This window comes from Synchiropus splendidus, chromosome 8 (assembly GCF_027744825.2).
Source record: "Synchiropus splendidus isolate RoL2022-P1 chromosome 8, RoL_Sspl_1.0, whole genome shotgun sequence".
Classification (NCBI taxonomy): Eukaryota; Metazoa; Chordata; class Actinopteri; order Syngnathiformes; family Callionymidae; genus Synchiropus; species Synchiropus splendidus.
Genome location: NC_071341.1, coordinates 18,109,892 through 18,137,231, shown reverse-complemented (window position 1 = coordinate 18,137,231; position 27,340 = coordinate 18,109,892). Strand labels below are relative to the sequence as shown.

Genomic DNA, 27,340 nt, shown 5'->3' with positions numbered 1-27,340 from the left:
GATGGTGTAATACACCTTCACCTAGATCAGGTTCTCTGATAAGAATCAGAAGTCATCAGCTTCAATGTCTCCCACGTGATATTCTCTCCTCATAATGATAATCTGTGTGGCTGCGTTTGATCAATAACAGTATTCAGTATTACGTTCTCCCTTTACGCATGTAATATTTTCCCCATCATCTTATTGCTGCATTCTGATCTGCACAACTAGAGGGAGGCATCGCCAATCTGAAAACGTTGATAAACAATACATTAAATTAAATTTAAAAAATGCTTAAAAATAGTAGTGTTTTTGTCTTTGTGCATAACTGTGTGAAAGGTGGGGTGTTTTCTCTATAATGATCAAGTGTTGCGTGTTTTAATTCGTCAGCATTTGTTCCCGTGGCAGTGAATAATGTCCAGAATATGTCTCAAAATAAGAGTTTCCAGGTTGAATAGAGGACACAGGCTAGCGGTGACTAATCGTTTACTGGAGATGGTGCTCGTCCTGCTGCTGTTGAGCGTGAGGATCCAACAGCGAGGGTGTGTCTGGGGCAATACGATGACGGCGGCCGGGGAGGGACAAACTCACTCGGCACCGCGGGCGGAGCAACATGGAGAGCAGACAACGCCGAGGCTTCCTCAACGCGGGTTCAGTAGCGCAGTAAAGCCGCGGGTATCCGATGAAAAGTCAAGTGTTGCTCTGTTTGGGAAGGAGAAAGCGCGACCAGGCCGAGGAGGACTCCGGGGACGGAAAGCCCACAGCCGCGCGCCTCGAGCACAGAGCTGGAAAGTTACCCAGAGACGAGGCAGTGTCGGCGGAGGAGCAGCAGCGAGGAATTACAGGCGCGTCCGGGTCACACGGCGGCGGCGGCGGCGGCAGCGATGTCCTCAGCCGGGAGCCTCCACTAACCGCCCTCGCAGTTGCAGCGGTTGTCTCGACTGATGAATCACATTTGGGGAAGCGGGCCGGTGAAGACAAGCCAGCGGGCTGCGAGGAGTCCAAACCTGGGAGAGTGGACAATGCCTGGGATCCCCCGACCATGGAGGATCACTCGGCTGGAAGACACACACAAGATTTGTGCGAGTCTGAGAAAGTAACGAGTTTGAATTCAGCTTCGCTGCTGGATAGTACTCGGACTTTGCCCGGCCCTGCCCCGGATACTCCGGAGAGCGGAGACGCTTCAGCCAAAATGACTAAAACCGATACCGCCCCGTGCGCCCCAAAACCCGAGGACGACTGGCCCGAGAAAGCTCCTCCGGTGGGGCAGACCTTCCCGGGGGTGATACCGAAACTCATCATCACCCGAGACCCCAGTCCCAGCCCGACACTGAGCGTCCGAGCCGAGGCGGGTGTGGGTTCCAGCTTGGAAAGTCACCTGGATGATGGCTCACCCAACTCGGACAGTGGATGTGGAGGCTCGCCGGCCCTGATGCGCTCTCCGAGGAAGCTGTCCAACTCCTCTTCCATCGGATTATCGTCTGCCTCTTCCTTCGAGGAGTCAGAGGACGACTTCACCGGCAGCGACATCGAGTCCAGCTCGTCCCCGGGCCGGTCCCTCTGCAGCCCGGACGATGGCTCCGGGGTGAGTGTCACTTGTCATTGAATAATTTAGTGTAAAGATTCATCTGAAATTGGGCGAATGTGTTAGGGGGAAATATACATGGGGTGCAGTAGGAAAACTGTAGAATATGGACTGAACTCTGGCGAGAGTACATTATAAAAAGGATAGGTTAATTTTATGCTTTTAATGTGTTAAATATATTGTGAAGACTAAGGAGTGGAGTTTGAAAACTTCAGTGAACTTCGTGAATCAGGAGGGAAATTATAAAACAATAACTGTTGGAATGCTAAAACATGTAGGAGCCTGAACAAGCACACAACTGTTCTAGTTTCACATTGATCTCAAGCCCAAATAGTTCCGACCTGAGGTCTGCATTTGGTCCCCCACAGGTCACACTCACACATACAGGTTGTGGCTGCTTTTACTTGACACATGGAGAAAACGTTATAGACATATTTAAGGCCATTGCATGACAATTAAATAAGCTGTCTCTTCCTTCTATTTTATATCCATATTATCAGATGGAATTATTTATTTTTGACTTTCAAATGCAGGTGCCATCCAAGTTGTTTTCCTTCCGTTTTAATTCAACATTGCATTTCATTTAGCTTATTCCTTATTCTGTCCAATGCAACAAGTCCCTCGCTCATGCAATACTCATTTAACTGAAGCGTCTGATGAGCTAAACACCTGTTTGTGCTTGCTATTACATTTGAAATTAACTTTTATCTGCATGCAAAATAAATAATTTCATTTTTTTTGTTTCCTTATTGCCCAGAGCAAGTAGTGTTGCACAAGAACACACACGATTTTATTCCTGATTAATGATTAAAAAGTCTTTAATGATAAAACAGATGGACCTTTGCAGCAGAAACGCAGCAGTGACAGGCAAACGTGCTCACAGACTTGACTACAACTTTCATAAACAAGAGGAAGCTCTCACAAATATTTTGATAAACAGTCTCTGAATAACTATAAACCACTGTAAATCGTGTCAATGCTTTTCAAAGACTAGTTTATTGATTTCAGGTTTGATCCGGAATACCGACATGCATATCAGATTTGAAGTCCTTTGATGATATTAGCAGTATTTCTGTAGATTTTGTTGCACATTCTGCGCACACAAGCATTTTGCTTTGCTACTGAATGTTGACAAAGCCGACACATTTGGAATTTAAACCTCAAATTGCAGTCGCATGACAGATTTTTTTAGCCTAACTGAATTAAAGGAGTAGAAAAAGTCTCACTTCTCCTCTCCTAGTCACAAGGCTGTGATGAGATCAGAGTCATTTAAACTGTGTTAGATAAATGTGTCATTAAGTTTCCACTTCAGCTCTGCCTTCTGCAGTCCTGCTGAGGGAGGGTCATGGGGCTGTCTTCCACCTAAAGGGAAGTTGGGATGTTTCCACTCTGAGTCAGGAGACTGTGAGGCACTTTTGCACTGGAACAAATGAATGTGAGAACAGCAGGATGCCTTCAGTCAATGCTCCTGCTTCAGCCACGTCACCAGCGCACCTGGTGACAGATGTGTAACTAACAGTAAAGATGACTCCGCCCTGCACAGAACCTGGAGGAGCATCTTCTCTCTTTAACCTTGTCCCGTCTGATCATAACCAGCTATGCACTTGTGAGAAGCTTTGCTGCCCCTGTCACAACACAGTCAAACACAGTTCTGATCTTAATGAATCTCAGTGACTCAGCAGTGTTTTCAGGGTTACTTAAAAGAAATAGAGAAATGATCTCCTTTGCCTTGATAAAGTGGAGGCTGGTTTCAGTCACTAAGTACGTGACCTGCGACACTCACTGGGTGAGAGAGAGCACCTATGAGCGCATGTATGCTGCTGCCAGCCCAGGCTCTAATCTGTCTCCAGTGTAGTTCATGAAGCAAAATCTAGTTATGTCATAATAGAAATTGACTATTAAATTAGGGGCGTCACGACCCAAAACATTTCACAAAGGACACATTTAAGACTAAATGAAGAGGCAACAGTTGCCAAACATGCCTTTCAAACCACATTTTTAGCAGCAAAAATGTCATCTTTGAAAAACAACAATATACAAGTGTTTACAACAATTAACATGTTTTATTTATTTTTTAAATTACTGTTTACAACGCAATGGATAGGGTGAGAAAATATTAATACACTCAGTCATCACAATTCTTGATGGCATGATACTGTATCGATATTTTCAGTCAACTATATTGATGTTTATTAAATGAATACTTGTTTGTGAGTTCACTGTAGTTCTGACCACTGGTTGGCAGCAGGTAATTTGACCTCCCACTTCGAAGAATCCTGTTATGATAATGCAGCCCTACTATCAGACATGTCGCCTTTTCCTTACTCCTGTGATGCTGTGAGTGTCAATGTAGTTGTGAGTTGCATCCCTCGTGCTCTTTTCTGTCTTGCAAGTGTTACAGATGAGGGTGAACTCGACCTGAGTTCTAACAAAACGGAACAAACTACACCTCATTTCTCAATATTCCTCCTGTAGTTTAAATAGCCCCGACAATGCTTTACACCTCGACACGCACTTTTATTGAGGTCACTTTATTAGGAGTAGGACTGCAGTTATTTATGTGAAGCACTAGGAAATGAGCAACCTGGTGACTTGTTTGAAGCGTCACAAGCTGGATGATGTCAATTTGTGCCCATTGATAAGAGTTTTAATGGGCACATTCTGTCTAATTGTCAGTTGTACAGTGGCTTACACATGCAGGGTGTGTGTTGTTTTTGGCTTTGAAAAAAAAAAGTGTGTGGCCAACGCCGCCATTCCTCACCGAACCAGTTACATTTGTTGTGCTCTGACGTGAGCAGATACTTGTTCACACATGCTTAGTTAGACACGCACTCGCAGAGATGCCTTCTTGCATTCAGAGCTCAGTGTGTGTCATGGAAAATTGAGCTGAAGGCTGAGTCGGTTACTTAGCAACCACTGCCATATATGGTTTTTGTCTTTCCTTGTTCTCTTTTGCAGTGACAGTAGTCCGGGCCCTCACATCTGACTGGTTTTATATGTGCTATTATGTTATTACTAAGTAACTGCCACCTTCAAGTCGAGGAAGGGTTGACGGTGCGGTGATAAAAATATTTAGTCTGTATGTGATTTCTGTTTTATATATACATATATCTCAAGTAACAATTGCACACTAGCACATTATGCAATGTTCCACACAAACCTCCTGCAACCTCCAAACAATGCATGAAAGTTAGACTCGACAACAAGGCCATCGCTATTTTATGCTGTATCGCAGAGCTCGGCTGTCAGGGAGAATGTTTTGAAGCGGTAGATGGGATTCTGAGGCAGATGGTTTCAACAATGAGCAACTGAAAAGCAGGGCAAAGATAAGAAGGCCATGCTGTGCTTGCTGACGTTTCAGTGCAAAGTGTTTCTTGTCGTCAGTGAAGAAGGTAGCTCAGAATCAGAGACACAAAACCCCCAGACAGCGCAGACCTCCGCCAAGCCGCTCATTTAAACCCAATGTTTTGACCCTACATGAATTCTTTTTTATGAAATGCTGATGATCTTAAAACTTCCTCTAATAAAATATACAAGGGATGTTCATGTTAAAGTTAGCATGATCCAACGTCTGGCCCGGGGGCCCATATGCGGCCCTTGATCAGATTTAATGCAGCCAAGCAATGTCAACCAACGAAACTGAAACGCTCAATTTCGAAAACATGATAAAGACCCACTTCAAAGGTCTTTGTTTTGGCCAGATGAGCTGGTCATTGGTGATGCTAACTGACCTTTTCCTGTCTGTCTGTGAAGCAGCAAGATTTTGTCTGTTTTATGTTGGTGGAAAGATGCACTTCATGTCTCGAACACGCCCCTAGTTGTGATTCACCCAATTGTCTTGTCGGATGCAATCTTGTTTGGTGACGTCCGAGTCATGACCGTAAAACTTAATGGTGAAATCCTATTTACTGTCTCCGCCTTTATCTTATAGTCACTTTTGCCGATAACAAAACCAGTTTGCGTGCATCAATTGACCAAGAATATTGGAGGTTTGTGGACACTGCCGTTTTGAGGAAGGATGTGGTTGATATAACTATTTCAAACAGAAATGTCTCTCAGTCTTTTGAGCGTTGGGTCCTTTTGCGCACTTCACCACTCACCTCACGTTGCTTTGCGATATCTCGCTGACAATACACAAAGACAGCTACACATGTCTGAGGAATTTCTCACACAGACAAAAGCAGATCAGTTGGAGGGCCTCTGTGTTCCCTGTCATCTATCTGTCAGGAGCGAGAGCGTGTGAGGATTAGTGGCACAACTAATATGAGCTGAGGAACAAAAGAGGACTCGGAGAAAGAGAAGACATCTGTGGCTGCAGGGGAAAGACGTGAGGCGCAGAGCGGAGGAGTCTTGATGAAGAAAGTGCGAGAAGTTGTTCGGAAGCGTCTGACAGCTGGGGACATGAGAAAGAGAGGAAGTGCTGATGCAACAGGAAAAAGGTTGCATTGGAATGACGAACAAACTCAGTTGTAGTGAGGGGGTCTGTGTGAACATGCAAGTCGAGGGGATTATTGCCGCGGCAACACAAGCTCTCACAAGTTTACTGGGCGGTTTAAGAGACCGTAGCTGTGAAGCTGGAGTAAAGTAGGGGGATAATAGATGGATCCCAGAGCGACCAGGGGTTACACTGCCCTGCCAGCACTGAGGGCCAGTGTTGTGTTCAAGGCCGCGTGCGCGTGTGTCAGCGTTGGTTTTCTCTGCTGTTGCTATGCCAGACAGGTAAGACAATAATGCGCCGTGTCGTGTCTTTCCAGGAACACACGTAACTCTTTGCCTCTTTCTACATGTACAGTTGTGTTTCACACAGTTTCTGTTGATGTTTATTGAAGTGATACTGGAATGAATGCCTCAATAAAAAATGTCACCAGGCGTGTTTTAAAGTGAGAGCTGAGCTGTGGGGATGATAAAATATGTACCATTACAGTCGAGATTAAATTGTGACCCACCATTTCCTTCGTGTGTCCGGGCCATGAAAGGAGTCATAGTAAAAATCATTCTTGGAATTTTTTTGCTAGAATAAATAGTTTCAGTGATCAGTAGCTACTTAGAGTGTCTTTGTTTTGACACGCATGTGAAGTGACTGAACAAATCCATGAAAAGTGAATCTTTATTGTCATAAATATGTATTTATTCCTCCATTCCTTTACCAATTATTTTCACTGTTGGAGGCGACAGTGAGAGATCACATGTAATTGCTGGATTTATCCGCTTTAATGTTGCTACTTTAAATCCTCCAGTTTAATGTAGTGTTGCAAAGGAATGCAAGTCCAAGAGTTTGTTTGAAAGTACAACCATTAATCCTCCACGGAGTTACATGTGGATGTGGAGGTGGTCTTCCTGACTTCTTTTGACATGGTGATGTTAGTGAGAGCTACCCAGCAGGAAACAAGTCTCTGTGTTTGGACGATAAACCTGCGTCTGTTTCGTTTGGTGACAGGTTTTGTTGATTGTTGCAACAGAAATGTTGAAGTAGATCTGTGATAAGGCACATTCCTGATGAGTGACAGTCTTGCACAGCGTTGACTTACCGTCACTTGAAATGCAGTTCAAGATGAGAGGAAAACAAAAGCGTGCATCTCCTCGTGCCTGTGGAGATGGTCGGCCCGGGAGGTGAAAAGTAGCCTCTGTGTTTAAAATACTCAAATGCGTGGGATGGAGAGACAGCTGAGATAGCAGTGTTTGTTCAGGTTTGACTGAAACGGTTCAGGCTTCAACGTGTTTTCACTTTTAGTGACATGCTCTTGAAGTCATTAGGTGGAGAGCACCTTCTCAAAATGTGTAAAGATAGCTCCGACACGTGGCTCTCTTGCCTGCATTCTCTCGGTCCTCGTGAGGTCCAAACTATGACATGACCATGTAGAATATAAAGTATATTTCTTTTTTTTGGCAAAAATATACGTCTCAATGATCAATATCTTCTTTTCTCTATCTCCCCCCAACAGTACTACAACAAAGAAATTATATCAATTACATTGCAATAAAAAATTAAATAAATGGCTAAATTATAAAAAAAATAAAATAAAATAAAAAAAATCAAACAGTCACACACACAAAAAAAACCTAAAAGAAAAAAAATTCACTTCCTCTGCGTTACAACTTGTATAAAAGAAGACATTGTGACTCATGGCAACAATAATAAAAGGGAGATTACAGTCTGGTTGCAGCATAGCTGATAAATCTTCTCAAATTTGTTGGTGGAACTTTTTAAAAGTTTTTCTTGAACATCTCAAAGCCACCATTTATAACTGGGAGGACAAGGATTTTTCTACAGTATATTTCTGATGAGATACATAGACATAATTTTTGTTATTCGTATTTATACACAATTTTCCCGTGATATTTATGACTCATATGGAAAATGTGTGTCCCGTATGACCGTATTTATCAATAATTATGTAATGGATTCTGATATTAATAAATGGGGTTCATAAATATTTTTTTTAATCCTTCTTATTAATTTCCTTTTCATTTTAAGTAAACAATGGCATTAAAAATGACATCAATTTTCACCGGACATAGCTGTTTCAACTGAGAGGTCCATTTAGTGAAACAGCTTCATTTCTCGTGTGAAATTGTCAGGATAAGTATTGATATATTCCTAAACCACATGTCTCTCTAGAACACTGTGGCTCTGCTGTTCTGAATTTTCCACTGCACCTTGATAGTTATCTCTGGCAGCTGCGCTTCAGAGGCCAAGCCCTGGCCTCAGCTTTACTGTGGCACTCAGTTTTTTTTTTACCAAAACCCACCTCTTTATCGACCGTACATGTGGTAATCTGCTATCTTATGTCAGCGCTGTGTAAACCGAGACAGAGATACAGAAGACCTCTTGATGTTTAAGCATTGTTGAAGTAAAGACGAGGGTCTGAGGCTAAAGTTGAGCGGCGGAAATGACCAAAAAGTCCAGTTGTTTCACAACAGTTCTGGTCATGGATTACAGCAGGATGTTGCTCACCAGTGGGTGGAGAAGGTTTGTGAAAAGAGCAATGTTACACACTTGTGTGGAATCAGTGTGACAGGTCATGTGAGGGTCAATCTGCCGGTGAGATTTAAGGTTCACGCCCCGGGCGGCCAGTTTTGCCGCTCATTACTCGCGGCCTAATCTGCGTTTAAGCCTCCGCAGTGACCAGCTGACCAAGTAGAATTTTGTTTAATTCGTCTGTGAGTAGTCTCTGTCCCTGCCAGGGTCCTCTCTACTCAATATTGAACATTCGCTGCTGCAGAAAACCCGTCAATAGCGTGAGGCAAGTGTGACCCTCGATCAGCTTCAAACGTTCAATACTCTTCAGTTTTCCACCCGGGACGCACAAACCTGCTGCAGCTCTTTCAGGCAGAGGAAACGACGCGTCAGTTGGAGCAGACTGAAGCCTGTTTTTCAAGTAAAGATGAGGCAGAAGCTTCCACTGTGCTAATGTGACGAGTTTGAAAAGAATGCATCGGAGGAGAAGCCAGATGTAAACACAGCAGGGCTGGGCAGGGCTGGGTGTCGTAAAAAAAAAAAAAAAAAAAAAAAAAAAAGATTACGTTTATGGTCGTCGTGACTGTAAAAGATTACACAATTAAACCCCTTCACGTTTTACATAAGAGTGATGGCGCTATGTAACAGGACGACCGTATTGTTGAGTGTGTCAATCTGTGTCTTCTGGCTGCTTACGTCAAATCTCCTGTCGCACACTGTCCTTGCTGTGGTGGCTCTCAACACAGATAAGCAGCAGACACACACACACACACACACACACACACACACACACACACACACACACACACACACACACACACACCTAGTGAGGGTCTCTTTTATGACGCCAGACTTTAGTCAATTATTTATGAATGGGCTTTGTCACGTCTGCACCAGCCCTGGCTGGAGGGTGGAATCCGTGTGGGGTGGCCCCTCGCAGAGCTGGGCCCTCGATCAGTTGACCCACGCGGCTGCTTCGCTGCCTGGCGCCTCATGATCAGTCATCATTCATGCCTGAAAAAAGAGAGCTCAGTGCAGAAAGATATTTCATGACAATAGTTTTTAGATTTGAACGAGTGAGTTTCACATTGCCAGACAAGAATTCTATTTTTTTCAATTTTACTGTGGGAGAAATTATTCCCGACGACTCCTTTTATATTTAAGCTTGTTATCAACCATAAAAATATGCACTGTTTCGGGGCAAATGAAACATTCCATGACTCATGATGAAATATTTCTACTTGTACTCCACCTCTACAAACCACGTCCCATTATATTGGTTCAATACAGGGACGTCCTTTGACATGTTAAGCAACCCTGTGTGTTTATATCAGTAGAGCATTGACTGGAAAGATGAAGTTGGAATGGTTTTTTTTCCAGATGAAATCTTGGACTAAGTTGAAAACGCTCTGCCACCTGCCGATGGTGGTCTCGATTAAGAAGCGCTACCCGTGGGTCCAGCTGGCCGGTCATGCAGGTGAGCTGCAGCATGGACCGCAGTAACCAGGCCTTTAGCTCATTCTGCCTTGGACTTCAGGTAACTTCCAGGCTGGGGAGAACGGCCGGCTGCTCAAGAGGTTCTGTGAGTGCGAGCAACTCTGCCTGCAGAAGCTGATGAACGACCCACTGCGCCCCTTTGTTCCTGGGTATTATGGAGTGGTGCAGAGAGACGAGCAGGACTACAACCTCATGGACGACCTCCTGGCCGGCTTTGACTCGCCTTCGATCATGGACTGCAAGATGGGCAGCAGGTAGGGTGCAGATCCCGAATGGAGGTGTGTCAGTGTCTCAGTGTGCATGCATGCATTTCCTCTGATTTCTTCCAATAGTCCAAAAACATATGGAGATTCATGTTGGTCTATATATTCCTTATATTGGGCCCCCCATCTCTAGTGCAGTGTACAGGCTGCTACCTTTAATGGACTAAAAAGGGAAGAAGAGTGAATAATCTTTGTGTTTCAAAAGGTGTGGCTGCATTATTTATTGTTTACATGAAAAATATTTCAATAGTTCAGTATTTCTGTTCTCAACATTGTCGGTATCTAAGTCAACAAATGACAGAGAATGTGTTCAAAACCGAACAAAAAAAGAAACCATGACATCACCAAATGAATATTTAGTACAGTAGAATGCAAGGGTGTCAGAAAACTTTTTTCCACTTCTGTAAATGAAGTTATTCTGAGAGCACTTGATGACGTCATGGCATCCTTTTAGGACCTATTTGGAGGAAGAGCTGACCAAGGCCAGAGAGCAACCACGGCTGAGGAAGGACATGTTCGAGAAGATGTTGAATGTGGACCCTAAAGCGCCGACAGAGCAGGAGAGGGCCCAGCAGGGAGTGCTCAAACCCAGATACATGCAGTGGAGGGAGACGCTGAGCTCCACGGCGACCTTGGGCTTCCGCATTGAAGGCATCAGGGTACTGTTCCAAATTGAAATGGTTTATAGCAGGTATTTTAGTGCTGACTAATGTAAACATTGGCTTTAATATGTTTGCTTTTAAAGTGGTCTTGATTCATATCAACCGGGAAGCCAGCTATCTATTGTTTTTAAAAGACAAAACGGTTCCTGTTTCTTCAGAAAGCCGACGGTACTTGCAACACCAACTTCAAGAAAACAAAGCACAGGGAGCAGGTGATGCAGGCGCTGGAGGACTTTGTTCACAGGAACACTGAAATCCTGGTGTGTATAAAATAGTCCTTGTGATTTCAAGCACTGCTGCTTCAATGGAACTCTGTTTCCTTCAGAAACTGTACCTGGCTCGTCTGGAGGAACTCAGGACCGTGCTGGATCGATCAGATTTCTTCAGGTCACATGAGGTCTGAGCAAAGTTTCCTAAACAAACCTGTCTGATAGGTTCAACTTCAGTGATTCCTTCAGCTCTGTACTTTTTGGTGTACTCACCGGTCTGGTCTGCAGGTGGTGGGCAGCTCGCTGCTCTTCGTGCACGACTCCTCCGGGAAGGCCAAAGTCTGGATGATCGACTTCGGGAAGACCGTTCCTCTTCCAGCCCCGCAGACACTAGACCACCGGACGCCCTGGGTGGAAGGAAACCGGGAAGACGGCTACCTGTGGGGCCTGGACAACCTCATAGACATCTTCAGTGCCATGCTGCCGCCGGCACCACATCCGTAAAGAAAGACGTTAAGATGTCCGGCGGCACAAGAGACGCCCCGGAGAGTGAATAAAGAAGAACATGAAAGCAGGACTATGAGGCTAATGAGAGCTCAAACTGGAGCCTAAAGAACAAGCTGGACGTTCACCTGCATGAACTTGACTCCTCAGTGTTGATTGCACTCAATGAACTGGTGGTCTATGCAGCATTTTAGGGGACTGGGATTCATTTATTGTTTAATACAACACTAAAACACCAGTCAAATAACTCTGTAAATACAAATTTATTTAATTTTTTTCAGCCTGCCTTCCTTGTTGTGCCAAGATCTTTTTTCCAGATGGCTTTTGAATCATTCCAGCGGGTTTCTCCCCCTAATGTTTTATCTATTTTTAACCCTGCAGTATGACTAGAATCTTTTTGTATCATGGTGAGTTTCGCCAAGTAAAAATTAGAATGGGTCCTTGCAAAGCCATAAAACAAAAAGCAGTGCCTCGTGTGTGTTGCAGAAGGTGTGAGAATATGCCTGCATGACTCTTAAAACTGGAATTTCCTGGTGGAACTGACTCGTCTTCACACATGATTATTAAGGTGGAATGTCCTAGATATCTGTATCGACAGAGTCTGGCATTCGGTTTACAAAAGAAGACAATTACATGTTTTCAAAACGGTGACGATACCGATGATAATGTCTTCCAGGGCTTTTCACAGTGGCAACTCAGTGTACATAAGCTTCCAGACATCAAGAATCTGGAATTCCGCTTCAGGATTTTCAGTGGTGTAAACGCAGCTCCAGCAGCTGAACCATTTGTTTACGTTCCATTTGTAAAAGACGACCTGCTGTTGAGCTTCATTCTGTAAAACTTGTCGGCACTTGGTGACTGTAGTTTTAAGACACATCATTGCAGACTGTTAATATGACATTCTTGCTTTTTCCTGAAGGTCTCGGATCCCAATAAACTGGAAATGAGGTTTTTTGACAAGACTGTTTTTTTTCCCTAAGGAGTTAACGACCCATTAATCTTAGCGACTCCAATACAGTTATAAAACTGATATCTACGCGCGTCCACAATTGGGCAAACTACGCCACCCCATGGTTACAGTCCAGAACCAGCATTTGATCAAGACACTTTTTTTACACTATAAGAAACGGAGTAACATTCTAGATTCGGTAGCTTTGGGTACAGGAAGGTGAAAAAAATGAAACACCTGAATGTGAGGAACCGACCCACAATCCATAACAACTCATGGATTAGATCAGACTTTACTTGATAGTTCCACAATTAAGAAGTAGGTAGTAAATGCAGGCTGAGCTACAAATATTAATCTATGAACAATATAAAGCAACAACATAAAAATTCACCTCACAAATCTTTTTAAACAGAAATGTGCTTTTATCTTTGAATAACTATCATTCAGGCTCACAATCTCATGATTGCATTTAAACCTTGAGGTAGTGACAGTGAAGGTTCTTGTAACACATTTCACTCCATCCTGGTGTGGATCAACACAGCTTGACCCGCCAGTCCAGCCTCGACTCCCCCATCAGGGACCACATATTGAGTTCCATCACTGGCTCTTTGAGGGTCCATCACCTTCAGCTGCTTGTTGCTTTCTGCTAAAGTGTCCAACCTCCAAATCTGGTAGCGCAGACTTTTCCCCTGCTTGGCTAACACGTAAACATCTTTGAGTTTGCTGAATGGACAGGAGATGTTGCAGTCAGTGAGCAGGCGCAACCAGGGAAGAGTGGGGTCAGACTCCATCTCTTCTTTTCTCAACACTCCCTCATCCACGCTGGCGAGAACACCTGAAAACAATCGGCTCCGTGAGTGATGGCTTCTTGGGTTAAGCATTCAAACACATGGTCTCACCTGAGGCAACAGCCCAGTGAGCTCTGTGGCCGTCACGCTGACACGGCTCATGATTAAAGTCTTCATCGTACCTGTGCAAACAGTCAAGGAATTTTGCAACACTGTCTGCGATCATCTTAAAATACATGAAAAAAGGCTATTAAAAATAGCTACTTTGTTGGGGTGGCCACAGCAAGTCATCTTCTTTCACTCCACACGTATCTTCTTCATGTTCTCACCGACCACATCCAAGAACCTCATATTATCTTCTGCCACCTCTGCTTCTTGTCACTCTAAACAAGACGTCACTGCAGTAACAAAGCTTCTCTTTCATCTTCCCTACTCCACCCTGCCTGCGCTCTCTTCTCCATCTCCTTTGATCTGTGACCATGACTTTGGGTAAATATTAGATTAGATGTCAAAGGTAGCAAATGTGAACATTACTATCATAATTGACATAACAGTCACACTCAAAATAAGATTCACACTCAGTCCAAAATAAAACATGTGGACATATTTCCAGTGAAATATATATATATAATAATTTAGAACGCCAAATATGTCACACTTTTGGGATACGGTATGAGAACTGGTTGTCTGCTCCACAGGTGTGAGACGATAACTTCTGCATTGTTGCCAGCTAAACCTCCAGACAGGAGCTGTGCCCGACAGCCGCAGACCTCTTCAGCCAGCAGGGCCATATTGCTTGCTGAAGGAAGACAGAAACATCACATGATAGGTGAATCTGACTTGTGTTTCACTCTGTTTCTGCATGTGCTCATCCTCACCTGAAAACATTTCTCCCTGTGCTGTGAAGCCTCGGTTCAACGCCATCTGAGCAACAGCAGCCATGTCGATCTTTGATGCCCCAAGTTGGGCTGCCATCCACAGAGCCACCAGACCACACCTGGAAGGCAAATGTTTTACATACGAAAGACAAATATGCCATGTTTTAGTAATGATTCAAACGTCAATTTGTTCATGTCACATGAACGACTGATTGTGTTTTCAGAGTGTTACTGAAGCGGTTGAGTTGAAAGGAGGCGGCGGTCGAGTGATTCACCGAGGGAGTGTTTTATGGACTTACTGCGGACCATCTTGAATCAGGGACGGCACGTAGGTGTTTCTCAGAACCCACTGTAGATCCTGTCTGAAACTAAAGAACAAACAGTTCACAGTAGTCATTATGCGGATCTATAAGGCACAGCTCCTTATGTTTAACCTCTCCAGGTTGTTTCTCCCTAAAGTGGATGTCTCTATTACAAGTTATTACCAACATACTTGAATGATGTTGACAAACATCTAAGTGTCTCAGAGAAATATATGATCTGTATGTTAGCATTATAATCCTGAGGCCACTTTAATGTGAAACGTGTTTATTGAACTATCACCATTGACTCAACATGCTCACATACAGTACGACTAACCTGTTCTCTCTTTGCTTGATAAGCAGACAGGCTTCATTGTGGTCTCCTTCCACAGCAGTCCGACTGCTACCGATGGTCTGATAAAGCTTCTTTTTGGGAGCTGGAGCAGCAGCTGTCAATGGAGCTGGAGGTGGAGGTGGTGGCACTGGATGTGGAGGTGGTCGACCAGGGACAGACATTGTCCTGTCATCGCCCTGGACCTTTCAACAAACATTGGGAAACGCATTGCTCGGTTGCAACAGTGTAAGCGGTGAACACATTGACAGGTAAACAACACATACGTTACGAGTCTGTGTGTGACTTACACGGAGCTGGAGTCAGTGTCAGGCGGCCCCACCCATCTCGCATTACCGCAGACGCGTTTTCTCCAAATTTGGTAGCTTCTAGTGTAAATGCGATCCACAAATACGGTGTTGATGTGTAATGACAGTAGAATTAAAGTGAACGGACGCGATACTTACCACGTCCGAGTCTTGCAGTCGGGAACTCCATAAACTACAAGTCAGTCTTTAATTCTGTAATTGAAAACTAGCATATTTTAAATGCATGTTTGAGTTAAGCATTCAAGACCGGGATTTGATTGAATAAATCTAAGTAGTGCGGTTAGCTATCACCACGAACCAATATGAAGTTATTTAATAGACGTAGCTCGGCGGAAGTGGACATGTAGAAACCGGAAGACGGATTTCACGCGAGAGTATTCGAGATTTGCTGCAGCCGGGTGTTTCATTCATCTCGACGAGGTAGTGTCGTTTTCGTGTCGTTTTTCTGCTGCATTTGGTTAAATTGTGCATGTCTAATATGCCAATACGTGCTTTGTGATTACACAAAACCAATTCATTTTGAGTTTTAGAAACTTGTTTCTGTTAAATTCCCGAAACATCGAGCAGTTAGCATCCACGCTAATAGCTAAGTCACGTTAAGCACGCTGAAAATCTTTTTTTCCGGTCATTTCTGAAGAATTTACTCTTTTTCGACAGGTTTAACGATGACTACACCAGAAGTACGTCTGAACCATACGATCTACATCAACAACTTGAATGAGAAAATCAAAAAAGATGGTACGTTTGTCGACGGTGGACTGTAAACAAGGGAGGCCATGTTTATTCACACGCCTGTTTCTGCAGAGTTGAAGAAGTCGCTGTACGCCATCTTCTCCCAGTTCGGCCAGATCTTGGACATCTTAGTGGCCCGGAATTTAAAGATGAAGGGGCAGGCCTTTGTTGTATTCAAAGAGGTTAATAGCGCTTCCAATGCGCTGAGGTCGATGCAGGGCTTCCCCTTTTATGACAAGCCCATGGTGCGTAACACACAGTAGCACAGCTGAATTGCAGAAATGGAGCTAGAATGACCACACTCTTGTCTTCACTGTACAGCGGATTCAATATGCCAAGCAGGACTCCGACATCATCGCCAAAATGAAGGGCACATTTGTCGAGCGTGAGCGTAAGAAGGAAAAGAGAGTGAAGCCGCCCAAACCGGAGGGATCAAAGAAAGGCTCAGGGATGGCTCCTGGCATGGCTGTAAGGGATCATCCAAATTCCATTCAAAGTCATTCCTGTTGAACATGGAGTTCTAATCCGCAGGGAATGCCTCCTATGAGCCAGGCTCCTCGCATGATGCATATGCCAGGTCAGCCTCCTTACATGCCCCCACCCGGAATGATGCCTCCTCCAGGAATGGCGCCTGGCCAGATGCCCCCTGGTGCCATGGCTGGTCAAATGATGGGAGGCCAGATGCCTGGACAAATGCACCAGCAGGTATTCTGTTCACTATAGGAATGCTCTTGTCTCATTGTCTTTATTAACGATTGTTTAATTTTCTAGAAGGTTTCCGAGAATCCTCCGAATCACATCCTCTTCCTCACCAACCTGCCAGAGGAGACCAACGAACTTATGCTGTCCATGCTCTTCAACCAGTCAGTATTCCTCTTATCCACCGATACATGCTTTAGTTCCTCAGCTGTGTTCCATACGCCTCTGAGCATTTACCAATCGCTCCGTTTTGCTTTCTAGGTTCCCTGGATTCAAAGAGGTCCGTCTGGTTCCCGGTCGTCACGACATCGCCTTCGTGGAGTTTGATAATGAAGCGCAGGCTGCTGCGGCGCGAGAGGCCCTCCAAGGTTTTAAGATTACACAAACGAATGCCATGAAGATCTCGTTTGCTAAAAAGTAAAGCTCTTCAAAGAAGTCGTCTCCTCACAAATGACATCAGTGAACAGGACATGGTCTTTTGCTTTTATTTTTTCTACTGGGAAACATGTAAGTATGCTCATATAGGACTTTATACTGTTTTTTTTATTTTCTTTTTAATAAAACCTGAAAGCATTGCACCTGGGGTCTGCTCTGTCAGACATTGTACCCGGAGCTTTTTTTTTTTAATAAATGGACATTCTGACTTCCACTTGGTGTGGTTCTCCTGCCATGGTTTTGGACCAGAGATCCCAGAATGAGAGAAAACATGTTTTGTTTGTCTGTCTATACATACATAAAATAAGCTGATCTTAATGTTCATTTTACCTAAAATAAGCGTTTTATGTGTCGTGTTGCCAAGCTCACAGGTTTAACTGTGAAAGTCAAAAATCTCACACCCAGACTCGCTTTTAAACAAATGGATTCTCTCCAACAAGCTTCTTTTTGACCATGCAATGACAAGGCCTTCACAGATCCACGTTTCATTTTCCCAAGCCTTTCCACACTTCTCCATTTTGCCTTGAGAAAGCGCTGACCTTAGCCATCGGGGCGCCACATGCGAGGGAGAGTTGTGTGATGATGGCGAGGTGCCAAGTGCCTTTTCACTCACCAACACACTGATCTCTGTTGGAGAGTGACGGCAGCTTATGCAGATTTTGTGTGGGAAGCTGGGAGTCAGATGACAATCGAGGAGATGGTGATTCTGTGTGCAGCTTTGAACTGGTCTTTGTGACGATAGTTGTGCCACCAATGTGCACCTTTGAATTTGGAGCAGTGGTTTTTCGTGAGTGAAGACACCATGCGACATGGAAATATAACTTGGTTTTTTAGCATGAGCCAATGTCTAAAGATGTCAACTGACCCTCACTGGATTTATTCACTTCCTTAAATTCATGTTTTTTTTGCATCTAAAATAGCTGTTGGTTGGAAGATTATCCCTGCATATAACATCAAGCCTTTTGAGCAGTGATTTTTAGATCAATTTTTTATGTAAAATATCAAAATACAGAAAAGTTAAACAGCCACAGAAAAGGTATGATTCAGAACAAGCAAGCTAAAACTGTTTGACAACTGATTTAGTCTGTTCAGTTTATCTGAAGTCCAGTTGCTTGACCGCCTCCTAACATTAGTGACCAATAGATGGCGCCAAACTCATAACTTAGAAACAAGACCTCTAGTCCAGTGTTCCCATCTCCATGCAGCCTGAACCAAATACGTCACAAGTGAGATTCTTTAGGTTGTCATTTTTAGCGTTTTAGCCTCGTTTAAATGCAGCTCATGTTTGAGGGTCTGTGTTCTCCTATGCTAATCACCGTCTCCCTCCTCAAGAGGCCTCTGTTCTGCTCCGGGGTCACGCCAGAGCACCGGCCCGCGGAAACACCAGCCGTTGTCAGGGAGCACCGTGTATTTCCGTTTCTGAAGCTCCACTGTGAGAGTCTGGTGTCTCTGAATGCTCGCATACAAGGTTGATTCCACCCTCGCGTGTCTGATGTTCTCAGTTGGAAGTGTTTCTGATCCGCGCAGGGTCGACTGTAAGCAGGTTACTGTCGTCCACAGGTCCCTGGGTGGATCCAACCCAACCTGCCATCATGGACTAGGGGCCTTGGACTAAGCATAAACAGGACAGCGCTGATGTTTTGCTCACACCGGACAGCAGCACTTAATATTACCTGTTCGATTCTTGCGGTTGAGAAGCATTGTCTTCAAATGATGAAGCCCTTTGTTGCTGTACTGACTCTCCTCTCTCTTACGCAATTCCCTGTGGTTAATGTTCAACCTTGGTTCCCAAAGGGGTCTTTCCAGGGGGTCCTCAGCCACCTGGATTTCTTTAACTGGTCTGGGGAAAACAATCAGGTCTATAATCTCTGTGAGACACCCGATTCCACTCAGAAAGCCTGTCACCTCTCTGAAGACATACTCTTATCCTCTTATTGAAGCTGCGATGAAGAGTCCATGGCTGTTCTTAGTGATCAAGACAGTGATCAGGATCCTCCCCAAAAAACAATCATACATTCCTTCTTCCATTTCACGTATTTCATAAAGTTATTTTGACACAGGCAAATCCTCTTTGTGGAGGTCAAAATAAAAACTAAATGCAAGACATCCAGTATAAATGAAATTGCAGTCCTCACAGCGCACTGTTTCGAGTATAAAAATTAAATAAAATAATAACTCTGTTGTTGTTGACAATAAAATGGATTGGCCACTGCAAGACACTTGATAAAAGCATCAGTTTCAGGTCAGTAGAGTGTCCAAAGTACAGTCGCTACATTCTCACCAACATTCTAATGTGTAGCTTGGTAGAATGGTGTATGGCCTTCAACTTTTAAGTGGTTTAAATTTTCATATTCTATTGTTTTTTTATGTGTAAAAGTATCTCAAACCATCATCAGATCAGAGCAGAATCTCAAACTGAACTGTTCCGCAGTCATTTAAAATGGCCTTGAGAATATTTTGGTTTCACCAAAACATCTCAATGTCCTTTTTTTCATTTTGGTGTGTTGAGTTGTAACCACTTAAACCATTCTCAACCGCTTTATTCTCTGGCCTCATAAGGCCATGCTGTCAGCAAGAGGCTGTCCATCCAGCGTTTGGTTCACTCAAGGTTCCTGCTTTCATCATGACACACAACTTATTTTCAGGTGTTTGGAAACACTTCGCCCCAGTTCTTGTGGACAACACGCCATTTATCAGCGAGATGACTTGTGTTGTCTGAACCGTGGACTGACGTCAACAACTAAGAGGCCAAACTGGAGAATGTTAATTGGAAATTCGGAGCTTTGGTGAGGCAACACTTTGGGGAGAGGAAAAGCAGATAAAGGGAAGCGCGCTTCTCGGCATGGACCGGACAAGAGGAACTGAAAGACGGATATTCCCTGCCCGAGGACACACCCCTCCATGTTCCCTTTCTCTCTCCCTCTCTCTTTCTCCCCCTCTCATTGTTTCCCACACTCCGTGTCGCCGCCGGGCGTCGGATCCAGTTGACAAACCGGCAGCCGCGCGACTGGATGGGAAGAGCGCGCAGTTTTTGGAGTCTTTTGCGCATTTGTCCCTGGAAAACCCCACTGTGGAGCGTGTTTGCGGACCATCCAGGAATATTGTCCAGCTCAAAGAAAAGCGAAGAAGAGAGAGTGAGAGCTAATTGGGATGAGAGTTAAAGTCATGTCAGACTAAAGCCTCTTAGCGCGCGGAGAGAGGCAGGAAAACAACCCAAGTGTGTTGGTGTTTGTGAAACAACATCGCATCCTCAAGGGGGGGATCAGGTGTGAGTGGGGGCGGGTGGGGGACCAGTGGAAACAGGGGGGGTCTGTGCCGCTCTGGTGGCGATGAAGCGGAGTTTAACTGACTGAGGAGGAAGAGAGGGGGGTGTGGACGCATCGTTCTAGCGCACCGGTCCGCGATCGCTCTCCGCGCGGGGATGGAGGACGCCAGCGCGCGCAGGATCCGCCGACTCGATCCACGCGGACCCAGGAGGGCGCAGATGAGGGCTGAGGCGCAGCGGGCGCACCTGCACCTGCAGCGCACCGTCATCCTTCTCTTCGCGCTCTCCATTCACCCGCAGGTAAGCGGCTCCCCGATTAACTTCTATTTATGGCTGCACTCAAATCCCCCGCGCGGACTTTTAACTTTACAGCTGCGTCAGATCACTTTATGGCGGAGTCGGCTCCCGTCTCCTTTGTGCTGTGGTTCTCAGCGTGGCTCTCTGCCCACCTGTTGTTGAGCCCTCTGGTGCCATTTAACTCAGGCAGCACACAGCCTCGCTAATCCTGCTGCAATGGCACCACCTCACAATCTACCAGGGATTACGACGGCGGTGAAAGACCATTCAGCTTTTTGGAATACAGCTGGAAACATCGGATTTCAGCGCGTTTTAACGACACTTCACATGTATTCTGAAGGGGGCTCTCGTTTCCCACCCACTCAACAAAAAGCTCCTTCACATCTGCCTCAGTTTCCAGGTATTGAGGGACAGTTATTCACTCACACTGGCTTCATTTAAGTCATTCAGTCTGTATTGTAGCTCATTCATTCCATAAATTCTGTCATGTGTCCATCTGTCTGGACACTCACTCACTCACTCACAGTGGAGTCAAGTTAATCATCTGTTGGTTGTCATGACGTTTGCCAGCTCTGGTGTCCAAGCCCCCAAAGCTTCCCAGTGTGCGGTCACATCTGTGATTGTGAGAGCGTTTTTTTTTCAAACCCTCTCATCCCACATCTGTGGGTTGGGTGTGCGGGGCCTGGGGCCACAGCCTTATAAACTCCTGGGCGTGTGAATTTTTCAAGGTCTGGGCAGCTCTTTGCACCTCGGCAACCCCTGTGCTGCTGAGAAACAACACGCTCCACTCCCTCTCCTCGCTGACTGCACTGCAGTCGACAAGTCAGAGTCGTCGACCGCTTATTATTCGCGCGACCACAGGGGCGTCTTCATGGCTTCACAAGTCACTTCTGAATTTCGCTTTTAATAAGGTCTCTTTTAATAAGGTCTCTGGGAGGTCAGCACATGACATGGTAGTTTCGTCTCATCCTTCACCGTCAACTTAAACACAATGATGCCGGTGTCTTGCAGCACATTTGGACCCTTTCTCCATTCAATACTGGATGAAATAGATGGAATTGGAGCAATATGAAATTTACAATTAAACTTCCCAAACATAGGACTTGATATAATTCTGTGGGATTAATGTACCAACATAGAATAGTACAGTTAGAATGCCTGTATTGTTCAGATCCAGTCTAATCATACAAAACATTCCTTGTTGACGCCGAAGTAGACCAAGTGCACTGAACTGCCCAAACGCCCTCAGCTTCATTTTCTTCAACAAAATAAAGACCCTGGCTCCATGTTTCTCACGAGATTCTCTGCCAATTCCTAAGTGGCTGAACTTGTTCACACAAGAGGTTAAAAAAGATGACATCTGTGTGACATCATCCCTGTTCACTCCCAGCGTCATCATTATCTAGTCGTCTTTGATATTTCTGAAATCGGATCGAAGGCAGGACAATGGAGTCGCGGCTCTGCAGCCTCACATCAAGAAGGTCTCAGGTTCAAATCCAGCTTGAAGCAACAGAGGCTCTTTCTTTGTGCAGTTTGTATGTTCTCCTTGTGCCTGTGTGGGTTTTTTGCCTGACACTCTGGTTTCCTCCCACCATCCAACAGAGGTTAATTGGCTCTAAATCGCCTGCAGGTCTGTGTGTCTCTGTGATTGACTGGCAGCCGGCTCCACGTTGCCATGGCCACTTAATGGGAATTAGATGTTGAAAATAAATTAAATATAAACTCATGTGAACACATGCGTTTACATGCTGAATGCTGTTAGCTTCTCTCTCAGTGACAGCGACATCAGATTCCAAAGTGGTTTTGGGAATATGTCTCCTTGTCTCACCGTCATTCCGTGAGCACCACAGCAAACTCTGGGAAAAGTCCTCCCTAGTTGGCGACAGATATTCAGTCTATAAAGAAGAGCAGCAGTAGTGTGAAGGCACAACCCTCATTGGGAGGAATTAGCCTCACCACAACGCACCCAGACACCACCACCAATACACTCTAGTTAACCTGAGCACACCTGCTATTGTGATCCAGCATTGACAGTTCCTGTTCGAGCGCTGCTTATTTCACCCTCACTCTCACAAGAGGCAACACCTTAATTTGATTTGTGTTTTAATGAGGAGAGCATGCATGCATGAACAGAGCCTGTAAATATTCAGCTGAACTTCTGCTGTGCTCATGAGTCATCCCAGATGCCTGATGCTGAATTTGTTTTTCATCACTTTTATGCAAAAAGCCTTTTGTCTCATTCAGCTTGGAATATTACGACAGGATGTTTCTGTGATTGTTAATATTTGGATTTTAAAGTGTCAAATCCAAATCTTTATAAATGATTCCCGATGCATCACCAACATAACAAAACCAATGTTCGTGTATAGATATTGTATTGAGGTCTGTCCTTGAATGAAACATTTTTTCTTGAAAGGGGGTTTACTACAGTGGCCCTGAAGGGCAAAAGACAACACAAACCAAAAAGCGCATTTACAAAAACGGAATCACAATCACTAAATCAAAATCGCAACTGTTGCAGTGCAACTTGTCCAAGCAACAACAGGCTTTATAGCAGGTTCCCTCCTTCCTACGGTTTGCATCCAAAGTTATTGCAATTCCGTTTTCGTAGATGTGCTTTTTGGTTTGTAGTCGTACTTTTCTTTTGTGTTTGTTGCTTGCCCTTCTGGGCCACCGTAGTTTCCTCACATTAACACAGACTTTTTAAATCCATTTCTTATTTTTATTTTTTGTCATTAAAACAAGAAGAGTCATAGTCAACAATGGTGGTAGCTGTTTTTCAGTGTGTGCTATGCTAAAGCCCCTGTAAGGGACCAGGATTTGAACCTCTTATTCATCACTAGAGATTAGCATATTTATGAAATATAGTTTGTGCTGAGACCTGAGGCGGAGATGAAGATACTGAGGCTGTCAGTATGACAGGATCAGAGATGAGTTGCGGAGAAGCCGGTGCTGGAGAATTGGTGACAGATGAAGTTCTCTGTCTTAAGTAAACTGATGCAACACATGAGAAAAAATATTGCTACAAATAATTTTTTCTTTACCTCATGAGTGACCATCCTTCACCGGACTGTCCAAATCCTCCCCGTGAGTGACAGGTAATGGATGTGTGTTCGCCAAAGCAGGCCCCCCTTCGACATAAACATTGCAATTACGCAGTTATTTAGGTCATGTTTATTTTTGGGAGCTATATATTCTCCACTCGCATCAACTCCTCTCCATGTGACTGTTAAACCTGGGAAGTGTCAGTGATGATTATCTTCCCGTCTCGTGTTGTTGTTTGGTGTCTGTCGGGAGCCTTTCGGTAATGAGGCGGGCCGGGCCGGTTTGGGTCCAGCTCGCCCGTCTCCCTCTGCTCGGGCAGAGCGCTGAAACACTGGTATGTGGGGAATGGTGAAAAGAGGAGGAAGAAAGGAGGATGTAGAGTGATGAGAGCCACTGTATCTCCAGCCGCCGTTTGATGTAGATGAGTTCACCCTCTTGCCCCCCTCATCTCACCAGCTCAGGGACAGAAGTGGGGGGGCTCTGGGGGTTGGTAACAATGGGGAGTCTGAGGTCCTGCTTGGATGCTTCTTGACTTGCTTCACTTTTTAGTTTAAGTATGATTTGCGCCCATGTTCATATTCTTGATTTGTGCCAGTGGAGTTGAATGAATGTGTAAGTGGAGTGAGAGTTTGGGTGTCAGCCATTGTGCCACACTCCTGCTGACAGACAGCAGCTCCCCCTCCACACTCACTCAAATGTATGCACGCACATACCTGACCCCACTGCTCTGAGACTCTCAGGGGGTCTTGTTAACTCCAGTGTGAGGACGGGATTGTGTGTGTGTGTGTGTGTGTGTCCCCTCCACCCATCTCTAAACGGGGACAAGAAAGGGAGGCAGATGAAAAGGTGACTGACAACAATGCAAAAAAAAGAGAGCTGATAGTCAAAGAAATAGAAATGACAAGAGAGTAATAGATTGTTCCCAGATAAAGAAGACAAGGAAGGGTGGAGGGAGAAGAGGAGGAGAGTGTGAGCAGGTTCCCACTGTCATCCTTCCCCCTGGGAAGTGAGAAATAAGGAGGGAGTGGTAATACATAAGAAAGAGTGAGGAGGTGGTAAACAGAGGATTACGTTCCACTGTTATCTCTCACTCATGGGAAGTTAAATCTGATGATGGCGATGGGAAAACTTTTGGAAACTCTGGGTGAGACAAGTGTCACTTTGGGAAGCTAAAACAAAAAAAAGCCAAGATAAAAACAGACATCAAACATCCTCTGATGCGTTTACATGCTTGTGTTTCCCAGTCTGATCGAGATGATGAGTCGTGCTAGATTGCTGTTTGGTATTCCACAGCAAAACACACATCCAAACCCCAAAATGATTATTATTCTGTTTGCTGTGGCTATAAACCTGTATGGAGTGACGGAAGCTCTGATGTTGACACAAATCAAGAGGTGAGATCCCTGTTATTTTAAAGACATTCATTTCTTGATTTAATATCAGGGAGCTCTTTTGAGGGTTTTATCACACAACAGTATATTATCTGTAGCATTATGCCTAATATTGTGATCTGTACCCACCAAAGCAGCACAAGAAAGGAACCACAAACACGTCTTAAAAGTCCTTGCTGAAGATTTTGGAACTGTGAGGTTGCCAGATTCAGACTACTGCAAAGACTAGCCAACCAGAACCGGCGTCTCTCAGAAGAATAGAAGTTTAACTGGTCGACCCTCTGTTTTTCACCTTTTTTATTTTGTTTTCTTCGGTCAAAGTTCGTGACCAGAGCTGAGAGTAAGACTCAGAATGGCCTTCATCTGGAATAGGGTTGTCACCATACTAAAATCGCAAAGTAGATATCAATACTCACTACGATATTCCTTACTCTGTACTAACAATGACAGACAGAAATGACAGAAAAAATATTTTTTTTGCATGAAAAACTGAACCACACATAAATAGTAAATTAAATAGAAATAATGAAATCATCAAAATATAAAATTAATAAAAATGAGATAATCACCTTTCATTTGCAAATAAATGCAAAATATATTACGAAAATGACTGTTTATACTCAAAGCTTTATGCTCATATTTTGGCTGAGTTTGCTGCGATTTCTACCTCAAGATCTCATGGATCTCATGCCAACACCTTCTCTGATAGGCACCAGTAAAAGTGTTATTCTCAGAAGTTTACAAATGCAGCTAGTCCTCCCTCACATGTCCACTGTTCCTGTTATCGACGTGACATCAGTGTCCTCTCTCTTCTTCTCCAGGGTGTGTGTGCAGTCGGGATGTTCGAGCTTCAGATAAGACACTTCCAGAACCCAAACGGGCTTCTTCAAAGCGGAGACTGCTGTGACCTCCAGGTCAGCCAGCGCTGCTCCTCGCGAGACCAATGTGACACCTTTTTCCGAGCGTGTCTGAAGGAGTACCAGACTCGCGTCGCCCCGACCGGAGCCTGCACCTTTGGGTCCGGTAGCACTGCCATTCTTGGAGGGAATTCACAGTCGCTCCGCCACCGAGGCCACGACAGAGGAGGACCCGGGGAGGAAGGGAGCGACGGACTCATTGTCATTCCCTTCAAATACGCCTGGCCGGTAAGTACAGGGGCAGAGCTGGTTATCACCGTGGTCACCATGGAAACAGGTGAAGCTAGAAATATAACAATGTGAGGCTTAAGAGGAATCACAATGACCCACTGCTTTCTCATTCAGCAACTCACTCCCCTTCAATTTCCTCTTCAGTTTGACCTGGTAAAGTGCTGCCGGGCTTGTTGAGAGCCGTCTGAAACAACCTTTTTCTTGGCTGGGTCACTCAACAAACCAGCTATTTTAATCCAAATTTAAGGGTCATCTTAAGGTGCCTGCGCATCAGAGGCTGATTCTTGGTCGCAACTGCAGGCAAAAAATCGTATTATTTTGAAGCTTTGCCCTGATGCTAACTGCATTTCAATTACACTTTTACTCTTGCTGCCAATTTGTTTTGCAAAATGGGAATTATACAGCTGCTCCTAGCATCTGCACACAATTATGTTGTACAGATGATGAGGATTCTCATCATCTGATTCAGAGGGATTCATGTTGGCAGAACTTTGGTTGTGAAGTTTTTGTATCATTCTCTTTTCAAGATTATACTAAGAACCTATTTCAATTTTGTATTTTGTCCATGGAAGCGGACATTTCGCATCAGTTAAATATTTGTTTGGTTCCGGTCACTTTATGTTCCGCAGTCAGGTGATTCCAAATGACACCGTGTTGATCACTGCCGAGCTTGAAAACACCATGTGTCAAACGTAGGTGCAAACACTTTGCGTGTGTCATTGACTGTGGTTACATGGCGGCCCAGAGCTCCAAAATACTGCGTTAGTCCAGCTAAGTTCGGACTTTTAAAATGCATGGAAACAGCTTAGTCCGACTACTGGAGAGAAATTGGAATGTCTCGAATTCGGACTAGATCAGGATAATCCGGTTACTACCTTGACTAAGCTAGCATGTAGCCAAGTGCAGCTGCGCGAGCTTCATCTACGCTGTAGAAGTAAACAAACTCCGTGACTAATCTCAATCTAATAACCTTGTTTACAAGTCGTGTGTCACCTGCAGTATGTAATGTATAGATTTGTCTCCAACTTCCTTCACTCAGGTCATTTTTATCTGTAGTTCTCTCAAGAAGATAAGAAGACGTGATTTGTTGGTTT

General features: G+C 44.5%; 4 protein-coding genes across 12 annotated transcripts in view; 3 read left to right on the top strand and 1 right to left on the bottom strand.

Moving 5' to 3' along the window:
- Positions 1-557: 557 nt before the first annotated feature.
- Positions 558-12,660, top strand: itpkcb (inositol-trisphosphate 3-kinase Cb). The gene is made up of 7 exons (XM_053874114.1): positions 558-1,564; positions 9,903-9,999; positions 10,060-10,273; positions 10,737-10,941; positions 11,103-11,204; positions 11,270-11,341; positions 11,442-12,660. The coding sequence occupies exons 1-7, from the start codon at positions 662-664 to the stop codon at positions 11,655-11,657; spliced, it is 1,809 nt and encodes a 602-aa protein (XP_053730089.1). The 5' UTR covers positions 558-661; the 3' UTR covers positions 11,658-12,660.
- Positions 11,942-16,149, bottom strand: actmap (actin maturation protease). Of its 6 annotated transcripts, XM_053874123.1 has the most exons (9): positions 15,977-16,100; positions 15,373-15,426; positions 15,217-15,294; positions 14,912-15,111; positions 14,572-14,640; positions 14,273-14,391; positions 14,064-14,193; positions 13,506-13,576; positions 11,942-13,441 (listed from the first exon to the last, which is right to left on the bottom strand). In XM_053874123.1, exons 4-9 carry the CDS (start codon positions 15,088-15,090, stop codon positions 13,119-13,121), a joined length of 891 nt encoding a protein of 296 aa, XP_053730098.1. In that variant the 5' UTR covers positions 15,091-15,111; positions 15,217-15,294; positions 15,373-15,426; positions 15,977-16,100; the 3' UTR covers positions 11,942-13,118. The 6 variants fall into 6 exon arrangements, with proteins under 6 accessions (XP_053730098.1, XP_053730095.1, XP_053730094.1 ...); XM_053874120.1 differs by having other exon boundaries at positions 15,373-16,112; XM_053874119.1 differs by lacking the exons at positions 15,217-15,294; positions 15,373-15,426 and having other exon boundaries at positions 15,977-16,149.
- On the top strand, positions 15,592-17,314 carry snrpa (small nuclear ribonucleoprotein polypeptide A). Of its 2 annotated transcripts, none has more exons than XM_053874130.1 (7): positions 15,592-15,654; positions 15,892-15,972; positions 16,039-16,211; positions 16,288-16,434; positions 16,519-16,671; positions 16,738-16,829; positions 16,927-17,314. In XM_053874130.1, exons 2-7 carry the CDS (start codon positions 15,900-15,902, stop codon positions 17,084-17,086), a joined length of 798 nt encoding a protein of 265 aa, XP_053730105.1. In that variant the 5' UTR covers positions 15,592-15,654; positions 15,892-15,899; the 3' UTR covers positions 17,087-17,314. The 2 variants fall into 2 exon arrangements, with proteins under 2 accessions (XP_053730105.1, XP_053730104.1); XM_053874129.1 differs by having other exon boundaries at positions 16,498-16,671.
- Positions 17,315-20,015: 2,701 nt separating this feature from the next.
- The window catches only part of LOC128764099 (protein jagged-1b), a 40,611-nt gene continuing 33,286 nt past the window's right edge, over positions 20,016-27,340 (top strand). For all 3 annotated transcript variants that reach the window (XM_053873551.1, XM_053873549.1, XM_053873548.1), the window contains exons 1-2: positions 20,016-20,665; positions 25,920-26,243. In XM_053873551.1, the coding sequence (XP_053729526.1) occupies positions 20,522-20,665; positions 25,920-26,243 (468 nt within the window). In that variant the 5' untranslated portion in view covers positions 20,016-20,521. The remainder of the gene's footprint in view (positions 20,666-25,919; positions 26,244-27,340) is intronic.

Excerpts from the sequence above, each read along its gene's own strand:
- itpkcb (XM_053874114.1), top strand. The coding sequence starts at position 662 with ATGAAAAGTCAAGTGTTGCTCTGTTTGGGAAGGAGAAAGCGCGACCAG. Across the intron at positions 10,000-10,059 it reads CCAGCTGGCCGGTCATGCAG|GTAACTTCCAGGCTGGGGAG; the intron begins GTGAGCTGCAGC and ends CTTGGACTTCAG. Across the intron at positions 10,274-10,736 it reads GACTGCAAGATGGGCAGCAG|GACCTATTTGGAGGAAGAGC; the intron begins GTAGGGTGCAGA and ends GCATCCTTTTAG.
- snrpa (XM_053874129.1), top strand. The coding sequence starts at position 15,900 with ATGACTACACCAGAAGTACGTCTGAACCATACGATCTACATCAACAAC. Across the intron at positions 16,435-16,497 it reads GGATGGCTCCTGGCATGGCT|GGAATGCCTCCTATGAGCCA; the intron begins GTAAGGGATCAT and ends TCTAATCCGCAG. Across the intron at positions 16,830-16,926 it reads CTGTCCATGCTCTTCAACCA|GTTCCCTGGATTCAAAGAGG; the intron begins GTCAGTATTCCT and ends TTTGCTTTCTAG.
- actmap (XM_053874119.1), bottom strand. The coding sequence starts at position 16,012 with ATGGCCTCCCTTGTTTACAGTCCACCGTCGACAAAC. Across the intron at positions 15,112-15,976 it reads ACAGTCCACCGTCGACAAAC|GTCCAGGGCGATGACAGGAC; the intron begins GTACCATCTTTT and ends GTTTGTTGAAAG. Across the intron at positions 14,641-14,911 it reads ATCAAGCAAAGAGAGAACAG|TTTCAGACAGGATCTACAGT; the intron begins GTTAGTCGTACT and ends TTTGTTCTTTAG.